General features: G+C 41.6%; 1 protein-coding gene across 1 annotated transcript in view; it reads left to right on the plus strand.

The window, feature by feature from the left end:
• LOC5521364 (huntingtin) overlaps positions 1-13,748 on the plus strand; it is a 54,195-nt gene that overhangs the window by 34,544 nt on the left and 5,903 nt on the right. The window contains exons 50-58 of the mRNA XM_048728541.1: positions 2,960-3,051; positions 4,992-5,146; positions 7,108-7,176; positions 7,497-7,680; positions 8,076-8,300; positions 8,570-8,725; positions 9,059-9,130; positions 13,185-13,300; positions 13,508-13,622. Coding sequence (XP_048584498.1) covers positions 2,960-3,051; positions 4,992-5,146; positions 7,108-7,176; positions 7,497-7,680; positions 8,076-8,300; positions 8,570-8,725; positions 9,059-9,130; positions 13,185-13,300; positions 13,508-13,622 — 1,184 coding nt within the window. The remainder of the gene's footprint in view (positions 1-2,959; positions 3,052-4,991; positions 5,147-7,107; positions 7,177-7,496; positions 7,681-8,075; positions 8,301-8,569; positions 8,726-9,058; positions 9,131-13,184; positions 13,301-13,507; positions 13,623-13,748) is intronic.

Raw genomic sequence — 13,748 nt, forward strand, 5'->3', positions numbered from 1 at the left:
ATACTAGGTGAGTTATACGCGTCAATATACGTGAGTTTGTCATACGCGTCAGTATACTAGGTGAGTTTGTCATACGCGTCAATATACTAGGTGAGTTTGTCATACGCGTCAGTATACTAGGTGGGTTAAACGCGTCAATATACTAGGTGAGTTTGTCGTACGCGTCAGTATACTAGGTGAGTTTGTCATACGCGTCAGTATACTAGGGGAGTTTGCCATACGCGTCAGTATACTAGTTGAGTTTGTCATACGCGTCAATATACTAGGTGAGTTATACGCGTCAATATACTAGGTGAGTTATACGCGTCAATATACTAGGTGAGTTTGTCATACGCGTCAGTATACTAGGTGAGTTATACGCGTCAGTATACTAGGTGAGTTTGTCATACGCGTTGTATACTAGGTGAGTTTGTCATACGCGTCAATATACTAGGTGAGTTTGTCATACGCGTCAGTATACTAGGTGAGTTTGTCATACGCGTCAGTATACTAGGTGAGTTTGTCATACGCGTCAGTATACTAGGTGAGTTATACGCGTCAGTATACTAGGTGAGTTTGTCATACGCGTCAGTATACTAGGTGAGTTATACGCGTCAGTATACTAGGTGAGTTATACGCGTCAATATACTAGGTGAGTTTGTCATACGCGTCAGTATACTAGGTGAGTTATACGCGTCAGTATACTAGGTGAGTTATACGCGTCAGTATACTAGGTGGGTTTGTCATACGCGTTGTATACTAGGTGAGTTTGTCATACGCGTTGTATACTAGGTGAGTTTGTCATACGCGTTGTATACTAGGTGAGTTTGTCATACGCGTTGTATACTAGGTGAGTTTGTCATACGCGTCAGTATACTAGATGAGTTATACGCGTCAGTATACTAGGTGAGTTTGTCATATGCGTCTGTATACTAGGTGAGTTATACGCGTCAGTATACTAGGTGAGTTATACGCGTCAGTATACTAGGTGAGTTATACGCGTCAGTATACTAGGTGAGTTTGTCATACGCGTTGTATACTAGGTGAGTTTGTCATACGCGTCAGTATACTAGGTGAGTTATACGCGTCAGTATACTAGGTGAGTTTGTCATATGCGTCTGTATACTAGGTGAGTTATACGCGTCAGTATACTAGGTGAGTTATACGCGTCAGTATACTATGTGAGTTATACGCGTCAGTATACTAGGTGAGTTTGTCATACGCGTCAGTATACTAAGTGAGTTATACGCATCAGTATACTAGGTGAGTTATACGCGTCAGTATACTAGGTGAGTTTGTCATACGCGTCAGTATACTAGGTGAGTTATACGCGTCAGTATACTAGGTGAGTTATACGCGTCAGTATACTAGGTGAGTTATACGCGTCAGTATACTAGGTGAGTTTGTCATACGCGTCAGTATACTAGGTGAGTTATACGCGTCAGTATACTAGGTGAGTTATACGCGTCAATATACTAGGTGAGTTTGTCATACGCGTCAGTATACTAGGTGAGTTATACGCATCAGTATACTAGGTGAGTTATACGCGTCAGTATACTAGGTGAGTTTGTCATACGCGTCAGTATACTAGTTAAGTTTGTCATACGCGTCAGTATACTAGGTGAGTTTGCCATACGCGTCAATATACTAGTTGAGTTTGTCATACGCGTCAGTATACTAGGTGAGTTTGCCATACGCGTCAATATACTAGGTGAGTTATACGCGTCAGTATACTAGGTGAGTTTGTCATACGCGTCTGTATACTAGGTGAGTTTGCCATACGCGTCAATATACTAGGTGAGTTTGCCATACGCGTCAATATACTAGGTGAGTTTGTCATACGCGTCAGTATACTAGGTGAGTTATATGCGTCAATATACTAGGTGAGTTTGTTATACGCGTCAGTATACTAGGTGAGTTTGCCATACGCGTCAGTATACTAGGTGAGTTGTCATACGCGTCAGTATACTAGGTGAGTTATACGCGTCAATATACTAAGTGTGTTGTATGCGTCAGTATACTAGGTGAGTTAAACGCGTCAATATACTAGGTGAGTTATACGCGTCAATATAGTAGGTGAGTTTGTCATACGCGTCTGTATACTAGGTGAGTTTGTCATACGCGTCAATATACTAGGTGAGTTTGCCATACGCGTCAATATACTAGGTGAGTTTGCCATACGCGTCAATATACTAGGTGAGTTTGTCATACGCGTCAGTATACTAGGTAAGTTATACGCGTCAATATACTAGGTGAGTTATACGCGTCAATATACGTGAGTTTGTCATACGCGTCAGTATACTAGGTGAGTTTGTCATACGCGTCAATATACTAGGTGAGTTTGTCATACGCGTCAGTATACTAGGTGGGTTAAACGCGTCAATATACTAGGTGAGTTTGTCGTACGCGTCAGTATACTAGGTGAGTTTGTCATACGCGTCAGTATACTAGGGGAGTTTGCCATACGCGTCAGTATACTAGTTGAGTTTGTCATACGCGTCAATATACTAGGTGAGTTATACGCGTCAATATACTAGGTGAGTTATACGCGTCAATATACTAGGTGAGTTTGTCATACGCGTCAGTATACTAGGTGAGTTATACGCGTCAGTATACTAGGTGAGTTATACGCGTCAATATACTAGGTGAGTTTGTCATACGCGTCTGTATACTAGGTGAGTTTGTCATACGCGTCAATATACTAGGTGAGTTTGTCATACGCGTCAGTATACTAGGTGAGTTTGTCATACGCGCCAATATACTGAGGGAATTTGTCATGCGATTAATTTACGGTTACATATGATTACGATTATTCTGGTGATTATGATATTATGATTATACCGAGGTGGTAAGAGTAACGTTCACGATTTTTGCGTTGATTTTAACCATTGTCATGTTAGCATATGTGATGTTTAATATAAATGCAATGTTATTGTGGGGATTGGGTGATGATCGAGCTGTCGCTTGGTTGAACTTTCAGGATGGATAAACCGTCAGCAGTTCGAGGAGACCTGGGCAGCACTGCTTGGAGTTCTCAGCTCGCCTCCTCTACCAGATAGCGTCACACCCGAGGTTCGTCCATATTTTCATCATTTACCGTAGTCATGAGATTTCTTTGCTTTGTGCAAATTTTGGCATTTTGTGATTTGTGCCTTGATGTACCTTACCAAGCAACAGTGCAATGGAAAATGAGAGATAGAATCAAGAGAGCATAAGATAAGAGAGGGACACTTTGATATTACCCGCGCGCCATGTCGCGTCCGAATCCGGCTATTTTTAGTAACCACCACCCCACCACTGCGCGTGAGGATTTGCTCCTTTTATTTTGACCTACTCCCCCGCGGGTTGCGTGTTGTTGTTTTGCAAACTCGATAGGAATGAAAAGAGATCATGTAAAATAACTCGAAAGAAGAAAACAGGTCTAACTTAAGTTACCAAGATTGGCAAATATACCCACAGAAATCTAAATCCCTGAATAGTTTGACTGTTTTGTTTGCCTGAGCGGCGAAGTCAAATTAGAAAGAAAAAACCGACGAGAGATAAAATGGCTGTGATACTGCGTTTGATTGAAATCCCGACACCAGCTTGTATAATAACAACATAATAATACAACATATAATAATAACAACATCATAGAAGTACAGTAATATCTCCCTCTTTATTTCCTCACTTTTACAAAAGCTCAGATACTTCAGCTTGCTGGCTTTGATCATCACAAAAATGCATTCCCTCGCTACAAGGATAGTTTTATGAAATGTATTTTTTTGGATTCCTTCTCAATTCACAGGAATACTCACAAAAATCAATATTATATCTAATGTCTAACTTACAGATTTCGTTTGACCATTAGGAAGATAATGAATATTGAGAAACCAGGAAGAAGCAGCAAGTTAGAGCAAAATCGGTGATTAAAGCGCGAGGTTTTCCGCTCTTGATTATGAATGAAGTCTCGTTTTGGAAATCTTGCAATCCTCGAAGTACTACAACCCCTTAATAAACCGCAACTCCTTGATGCTAGAATGAAATTTTCGATGGTATTTGCGCAAATAGGGTGTTTTTTTTTCGGTTTCAAGTCACAAAATAGCGGCAAACAACAAGATGTAAATGCCAAAGCGCGGGGGTAGGGTGAGTAAAAATGCTCACGCGCATTGGTGGGGTGGTGGTTACTAAAAATAGCCGGATTCGGACGCGACATGGGGCGCGGGTAATACCAAAGTTTCTTTCTCTTATCTTATGCTCTCTTGATAGAATACAATAGGGGACTTGCGCTAAGAGATCACGTGACCTTTTTGGGTGGCAAATTCAAAACAAAATGATCAAAGAAAAAATTCAGAAATAACTGCGCCCGTCACACCAGAGAACGACCAAGAAATAAAATCTTTAAATAAAACTAAACCTTTCTGAAAAAAGGGATCTGTTTTTTTCGTAACCGCTGAATAAGTTGCTTTTTGTTGCTGTTATTTTGCCGCCAAAAGCCTGAGCGCGCGCTAGTTTGCCGCCCAAACAGTCACGTGATCTCTTAGCGCAAGTCCCCTATTATTACCATTTTTTGGTAAAAGTGCACACCTCTCGATTGTTTGATTTCCTTTTTTTGGAAACCCTTGGGCCTTAGTACACTTTTCGAGCCCTAAATTGCCTACTACTTTCCAAACACCCCAAGTACTACTTCAAATGTTATTAAAATCCCTGTAAATATGCTGCATCTGTATAGCATAAATATCTCACCTGCATACACGACACTTCGTATTTGTTACTCCGCCCCCACCGCCACCCCCCCCCCCCCCCCCCCAATCCACCCCTCGCCCCATGCAGGGGACTTGCGCTAAGAGATCACAACACTTTTTGGGTGTCAAACTAGCGCGCGCTCAGGCTTTTAGTGGCAAAATAACAGCAACAAAAACCCAGAAAGGTCACGTGATTTCTTAGCGCAAGTCCCCTATTAAGTACAACTAGAATGACAGTATCTCCAGGTTTAAGTTCCAACCAAGAACACTTCTTTCGAACACTGCTAGGAGGACATGGAAGCCACGCATGCGTGTTGTTTAGCCATCCGCTGCATCTCGTCACTGCTGCTTCAGACTACGCTCTATCCTGCATCCGGGAACTGTACGGCCAGCGGTTACCTCCATGGGCCGCGCCATCGCGACTTGCCATTCCTCGGCAGTAGGTGAGCAGCTCTCTCAAGTTCCCACTTTATGCAAGAACAAAGAAAAGCACTTATAAAAGCACTTATATAGAGCTATTAGCGGGAGGTATTATTCCCGCTCAATATTGGAGGACAAAGTTTAGGATAAGTTCTCGAAATATAATCTAAAAACTACGTTTTATACTTTATAAAACAAATTCAATCGAAAATATTACAATAGTTTCCCAAATCAGCTCGTGAAAATTGATGATGGCGGCTGATAGAACTTTTACTCTTCTTTTCGCTTGAGGGATGCGTCATCCATAGCCTGAATTGTCGCTTTCTTATCCAACATAAGCAAACGACCCTGTAGGCGTACGCCAGCCAGATACACAATAAAATACAATAATCTTTAGAGGCTTACATTTTAACCTTTGTAGTTGTACTGCGATAGCTTAGCTTTTCTCGTGTGCAGGGGGAACTTGTAATTGTTCTGTGATAGCTTAGCTTTTCTCGTGTGCAGGGGGGAACTTGTAATTGTTCTGTGATAGCTTAGCTTTTCTCGTGTGCAGGGGAACCTTGTAATTGTTCTGGGATAGCTTAGCTTTTCTCGTGTGCAGGGGGAACTTGTAATTGTACTGCGATAGCTTAGCTTTTCTCGTGTGCAGGGGAACTTGTAATTGTACTGCGATAGCTTAGCTTTTCTCGTGTGCAGGGGGAACTTGTAATTGTACTGCGATAGCTTAGCATTTCTCGTGTGCAGGGGGAACTTGTAATTGTACTGCGATAGCTTAGCTTTTCTCGTGTGCAGGGGGAACTTGTAATTGTACTGCGATAGCTTAGCTTTTCTCGTGTGCAGGGGGAACTTGTAATTGTACTGCGATAGCTTAGCTTTTCTCGTGTGCAGGGGGAACTTGTAATTGTTCTGCGATAGCTTAGCTTTTCTCGTGTGCAGGGGGAACTTGTAATTGTACTGCGATAGCTTAGCTTTTCTCGTGTGCAGGGGGAACTTGTAATTGTACTGCGATAGCTTAGCTTTTCTCGTGTGCAGGGGGAACTTGTAATTGTTCTGCGATAGCTTAGCTTTTCTCGTGTGCAGGGGGAACTTGTAATTGTACTGCAATAGCTTAGCTTTTCTCGTGTGCAGGGGGAACTTGTAATTGTTCTGTGATAGCTTAGCTTTTCTCGTGTGCAGGGGGAACTTGTAATTGTACTGCGATAGCTTAGCTTTTCTCGTGTGCAGGGGGAACTTGTAATTGTTCTGCGATAGCTTAGCTTTTCTCGTGTGCAGGGGGAACTTGTAATTGTTCTGTGATAGCTTAGCTTTTCTCGTGTGCAGGGGGAACTTGTAATTGTTCTGTGATAGCTTAGCTTTTCTCGTGTGCAGGGGGAACTTGTAATTGTTCTGTGATAGCTTAGCTTTTCTCGTGTGCAGGGGGAACTTGTAATTGTACTGCGATAGCTTAGCTTTTCTCGTGTGCAGGGGGAACTTGTAATTGTACTGCGATAGCTTAGCTTTTCTCGTGTGCAGGGGGAACTTGTAATTGTACTGCGATAGCTTAGCTTTTCTCGTGTGCAGGGGGAACTTGTAATTGTACTGCGATAGCTTAGCTTTTCTCGTGTGCAGGGGGAACTTGTAATTGTTCTGCGATAGCTTAGCTTTTCTCGTGTGCAGGGGGAACTTGTAATTGTACTGCGATAGCTTAGCTTTTCTCGTGTGCAGGGGGAACTTGTAATTGTTCTGTGATAGCCTAGCTTTTCTCGTGTGCAGGGGGAACTTGTAATTGTTCTGTGATAGCCTAGCTTTTCTCGTGTGCAGGGGGAACTTGTAATTGTACTGCGATAGCTTAGCTTTTCTCGTGTGCAGGGGGAACTTGTAATTGTACTGCGATAGCTTAGCTTTTCTCGTGTGCAGGGGGAACTTGTAATTGTTTTGCGATAGCTTAGCTTTTCTCGTGTGCAGGGGGAACTTGTAATTGTTCTGTGTTTCTGTGTCATGGTAGGGCCGGCAAAAAACTCGCTGTCGTACGTGGAATAATGGAGGAAGAGTTCATCACTTCTTGCTGTGCTGGGTGAGTGCGTTTAGTTTGGTAGGCAGTTAACCTAAAACGCTCTACTTCGATACTACGCTACTACGGTCGTAGTAGAAAAACGTTAGTCATATAAATCTGGCCTGGTATAATTTCACCATTGTCAATTCTTTCTCTACATTGCACCACGTACCTCTCTCAATCCTTTCCCTGTATTCTCTGTATTGCAGCACGTACCTCTCTCAATCCTTTCCCTGTATTCTCTGTATTGCAGCACGTACCTCTCTCAATCCTTTCCCTGTATTCTCTGTATTGCAGCACGTACCTCTCTTAATCCTTTCTCTGTATTTCTTATATTGCAGCACATACCTGACTCACGAAGAGCTCCAGCATGAGCGCTCTGCCAGCCTGCATCGCACTAACAGCTTTACCCAAAATCACGGAAGCACGGCCGTGTGGACCAGTAACAAGCTGCTCTTTGATCACCCGTTGTACGGGCTCAACGTGGACAGGATTCCTGGCTTCCATGACTACACACTTGGACAGGTCAGCTACAAATCTCACCTTTTTGGTTTCCCGTGTCTGGGCTGTTTTTTTGCTTTAAGACGTCTCCAAAATGTTTCTAATTTAAGTGGTTAAGACTTACAGTTAATATTTACTTGCGAAATTTGCGCAACCCGTGTCAACGTAAGGAAATCCGGTGGACACGAAAAAATCCGTTTGATATACCCGTCTTTCGCATTTGCGGAGAAAAGCAAAAGATAAGTTTTTCCCATGAACGGTCAAATATTGTCTATTTACAATGAAGGTTTGTCTTAAGCATTTACACGGAAAGCTTGCGCTTTTACATGGTCGGTCACATATTTTCTGTATCAAATCTGTTTACTTATTTATTCCTGTGGGCTATTACTCCCCGCCTAATTTGTTATCATTGCCATCAGCTGTCAGTGCAAGCCCTTCATAGCCAAGCACAAGCGGAACTCCAGGAGTCCCCAGACAGTGATGACGAGGCCGCTGTAGTGGTCAGTGTCCCGCACATGCCTAGGCCGGAGAAGCTGGATATTCGGTCGTGTCTACAGTTTCTCCTGGAGCTGTTTGAGCAGTGGATGTCTCCTTACGTCCAGCCTAGAACGCCACTCATGCTGCTCTCAGAAGCCACAAAAGCAGTAAGTACTGTGTTTTCCCACGTTACGTTTTAGCCCATGTCTAAGTCATTTACTCGGTTATTACTAAAGTTTGTTTGGCCTTTAAACCTCGTGTAAACAGCTGCACCATAACCCAGCATTGCTAACACTTGACCACAAGACAAGGAAAGGTTGGCGAACCGCATCGCAGAGAAACATCTCATCTTTGCTAGGCCTAGCAATGCTTTAAGGTCCTAGCACTGTGTTTTCTTCCTTTACTGAATCTGAATCAGTTAATTTTTGCGTTTTAGCTCGTCGTGTTTTCGGATCTGTTCGTGGACGGCCATCACTTTGAGTGGGTGTTAGACACACTCCTGGATCTGCACCACAACCACCCGACAGAGAACGACCTGTTGACACAGTACCTGCTGCCGGTCATCTGCAAGGCGCTCGCTTTTCTCAAAACGGTATGATACTCCGCAGTGCTGGAAACGTGCGTTACATTCACACAACGCATCGACACTAGCAACACATACGGCACACACAGAATGGCATATGTGAGGCAACATAAAGAAGGCGCACAGAAAAGTTGAAACATAGGCACGCAATAGATGCGACAAGTGTGCAACAGGCTAGCTACTCTACAACCAACACTATGCTGGCGCAATATGCCTGCAATATACTTTAAACACATCAACGCGAGCGTGAAACACACATGCAATACACATGCAACGCTTTGTAACATCATCGAGAATCTATATCCTTGTTTGATAAGGTTAGTTTACGATTTGTCTTTGTAGGAGGGTCCAACAGCAGAGAGGGTCTGTAAGATTGTTGAATCATCCCTGCGAAGCCCGCACGTTCCCTTACAGGTAAGCCGTTGCGCAAGGTTGATATGTTTCGCATATAGCATGGTACGTCTCATATTCGCCTTGAATACAGCCTGTGTATATATGTTACTCTTATTGCGGTCTAGGTGTTGCCTCTGTATGAAGCCATATCTGTGATACCTGTGTTGTTATCTAGGTGTCGCCTCTATATAAGCCATATATGTGATAACTGTGTTGTTTTCTAGGTGTCGCCTCTATATAAGCCATATATGTGATACCTGTGTTGTTACCTAGGTGTCGCCTCTATATAGAGCCATATCTGTGATACCTGTGTTGTTATATAAAGCCATATCTGTGATACCTGTGTTGTTATATGAAACCATATCTGTGATACCTGTGTTGTTATATAAAGCCATATCTGTGATACCTTTGTTGTTATATGAAGCCATATCTGTGATACCTGTGTTGTTATCTAGGTGTCGCCTCTATATAAGCCATATCTGTGATACCTGTGTTGTTATCTAGGTGTCACTTCTATATAAGCCATATCTGTGATACCTGTGTTGTTATATAAAGCCATATCTGTGATACCTGTGTTGTTATCTATGTGCCTCTATATAAGCCATATCTGTGATACCTGTGTTGTTATATAAAGCCATATCTGTGATACCTTTGTTGTTATATGAAGCCATATCTGTGATACCTGTGTTGTTATATGAAGCCATATCTGTGATACCTGTGTTGTTATATAAAGCCATATCTGTGATACTTGTGTTGTTATATGAAACCATATCTGTGATACCTTTGTTGTTATCTAGGTGTCGCCTCTATATAAGCCATATCTTTGACACCTGTGTTGTTACCTAGGTGCCACTATATAAAGCCGTGTCGCTTTTATATAAGCCATATCTGTGATAACTGTGTTGTTATCTAGGTGTCGCCTCTATATAAGCCATATCTGTGATACCTGTGTTGTTACCTAGGTGCCACTATATAAAGCAATATCTGTGATACCTGAGTTGTTATCTAGGTGCCTCTATATAAGCCATATCTGTGATAACTGTGTTGTTATCTAGGTGTCGCTTCTATATAAGCCATATCTGTGATACCTGTGTTGTTACCTAGGTGCCTCTATATGAAGCCATATCTGTGATACCTGAGTTGTTATCTAGGTGTCACTTCTATATAAGCCATATCTGTGTTACCTGTGTTGTTATCTAGGTGCCACCATATATAGCCATATCTGTGATACCTGTGTTGTTATACAAAGCCATATCTGTGATACCTGTGTTGTTATATAAAGCCATATCTGTGATACCTGTGTTGTTACCTAGGTGCCTCTATATAAGCCATATCTGTGATACCTGTGTTGTTATAAAAAGCCATATCTGTGATACCTGTGTTGTTATTTAAAGCCATATCTGTGATACCTGTGTTGTTATATGAAACCATATCTGTGATACCTGTGTTGTTATATGAAGCCATATCTGTGATACCTGTGTTGTTATCTAGGTGTCGCCTCTATATAAGCCATATCTGTGATACCTGTGTTGTTACCTAGGTTCCTCTATATAAGCCATATCTGTGATACCTGTGTTGTTATATGAAGCCATATCTGTGATACCTGTGTTGTTACCTAGGTGTCGCCTCTATATAAGCCATATCTGTGATACCTGTGTTGTTACCTAGGTTCCTCTATATAAGCCATATCTGTGATACCTGTGTTGTTATATAAAGCCATATCTGTGATACCTGTGTTGTTACCTAGGTGCCACTATATAAAGCCATATCTGTGATACCTGAGTTGTTATATAAAGCCATATCTGTGATACCTGTGTTGTTATCTATGTGCCTCTATATAAGCCATATCTGTGATACCTGTGTTGTTATATAAAGCCATATCTGTGATACCTTTGTTGTTATATGAAGCCATATCTGTGATACCTGTGTTGTTATATGAAGCCATATCTGTGATACCTGTGTTGTTATATAAAGCCATATCTGTGATACTTGTGTTGTTATATGAAACCATATCTGTGATACCTTTGTTGTTATATGAAGCCGTATCTGTGATACCTGTGTTGTTATCTAGGTGTCACCTCTATATAAGCCATATCTTTGACACCTGTGTTGTTACCTAGGTGCCACTATATAAAGCCGTGTCGCTTTTATATAAGCCATATCTGTGATACCTGTGTTGTTATCTAGGTGTCGCCTCTATATAAGCCATATCTGTGATACCTGTGTTGTTACCTAGGTGCCACTATATGAAGCAATATCTGTGATACCTGAGTTGTTATCTAGGTGCCTCTATATAAGCCATATCTGTGATAACTGTGTTGTTATCTAGGTGTCGCTTCTATATAAGCCATATCTGTGATACCTGTGTTGGTATATAAAGCCATATCTGTTATACTTGTGTTGTTATATGAAACCATATCTGTGATACCTTTGTTGTTATATGAAGCCATATCTGTGATACCTGTGTTGTTATCTAGGTGTCGCTTCTATATAAACCATATCTGTGATACCTGTGTTGTTATATAAAGCCATATCTGTGATACCTGTGTTGTTATATGAAACCATATCTGTGATACCTGTGTTGTTATATGAAGCCATATCTGTGATACCTGTGTTGTTATCTAGGTGTCGCTTCTATATAAGCCATATCTGTGATACCTGTGTTGTTATCTAAGTGTTGCCTCTATATAAAGCCATATCTGTGATACCTGTGTTGTTACCTAGGTGCCACTATTTAAAGCAATATCTGTGATACCCGAGTTGTTACTTAGGTGACGCTTCTATATAAGCCATATCTGTGATACCTGTGTTGTTACCTAGGTGCCTCTATATGAAGCCATATCTGTGATACCTGAGTTGTTATCTAGGTGTCACTTCTATATAAGCCATATCTGTGTTACCTGTGTTGTTATCTAGGTGCCACCATATATAGCCATATCTGTGATACCTGTGTTGTTATACAAAGCCATATCTGTGATACCTGTGTTGTTATATAAAGCCATATCTGTGATACCTGTGTTGTTACCTAGGTGCCTCTATATAAGCCATATCTGTGATACCTGTGTTGTTATATAAAGCCATATCTGTGATACCTGTGTTGTTATTTAAAGCCATATCTGTGATACCTGTGTTGTTATATGAAACCATATCTGTGATACCTGTGTTGTTATATGAAGCCATATCTGTGATACCTGTGTTGTTATCTAGGTGTCGCTTCTATATAAGCCATATCTGTGATACCTGTGTTGTTATCTAAGTGTCGCCTCTATATAAAGCCATATCTGTGATACCTGTGTTGTTACCTAGGTGCCACTATTTAAAGCAATATCTGTGATACCCGAGTTGTTACTTAGGTGACGCTTCTATATAAGCCATATCTGTGATACCTGTGTTGTTATTTAAAGCCATATCTGTGATACCTGTGTTGTTATATGAAACCATATCTGTGATACCTGTGTTGTTATATGAAGCCATATCTGTGATACCTGTGTTGTTATCTAGGTGTCGCCTCTATATAAGCCATATCTGTGATACCTGTGTTGTTACCTAGGTTCCTCTATATAAGCCATATCTGTGATACCTGTGTTGTTATATGAAGCCATATCTGTGATACCTGTGTTGTTACCTAGGTGTCGCCTCTATATAAGCCGTATCTGTGATACCTGTGTTGTTACCTAGGTTCCTCTATATAAGCCATATCTGTGATACCTGTGTTGTTATATAAAGCCATATCTGTGATACCTGTGTTGTTACCTAGGTGCCACTATATAAAGCCATATCTGTGATACCTGAGTTGTTATATAAAGCCATATCTGTGATACCTGTGTTGTTATATAAAGCCATATCTGTGATACCTGTGTTGTTATATAAGCCATATCTGTGACACCTGTGTTGTTACCTAGGTGCCACTATATAAAGCCATATCTGTGATACCTGAGTTGTTATCTAGGTGTCGCCTCTATATAAGCCATATCTGTGATACCTGTGTTGTTATATAAAGCCATATCTGTGATACCTGTTGTTACCTAGGTTCCTCTATATAAGCCATATCCGTGATACCTGAGTTGTTATCTAGGTGTCCGCGCTGTACGGGGCCATGTATATAATGGAAGCGCACGTTTCATCCGTTGTGGCGCAGCTCATCCCCATCCTTACCGACCACTTGGGACGAAAACTCGCCGCTCTTCCTAAGTACGTAACAATGCGTATGTCTAATGGAATGTTTGTATTATTGTCTCGATGGCTCTGTTGTTGTTGTCTAATAGCATGTGTACGTTCTTGTCTCGATGGCCCTAGTGCTTAGATTAGTGTAAATTTAATAGAATGTGTATGTTATTATTTCGATGGCCCTATTGTTAGGAAAGCGTATTTCTAATGGAATGTGTGTTTTTGTCTAAGTGCTGTGATGCTGGCTCAGCAGCACCTTCTGGTCATGTGGTCAGCGGTGTTCTATCTGCTGGAACACTACAGTGACGAGATCTCGGACCAGGAATTCAAGGGCAACGTGCTCAAGGTACGACACTCGACATGCAACTCGCGATTCGAGGGACACACTCGACGTGCATCTCGTTAACCCGGTACAACCCTGTACGCTACGCTCAGCTCATAGTGTTTACCCGGTATAACCCTGTACGCTACA

Source organism: Nematostella vectensis, chromosome 6 (genome assembly GCF_932526225.1).
Source record: "Nematostella vectensis chromosome 6, jaNemVect1.1, whole genome shotgun sequence".
In the NCBI taxonomy this organism is placed as follows: domain Eukaryota; kingdom Metazoa; phylum Cnidaria; class Anthozoa; order Actiniaria; family Edwardsiidae; genus Nematostella; species Nematostella vectensis.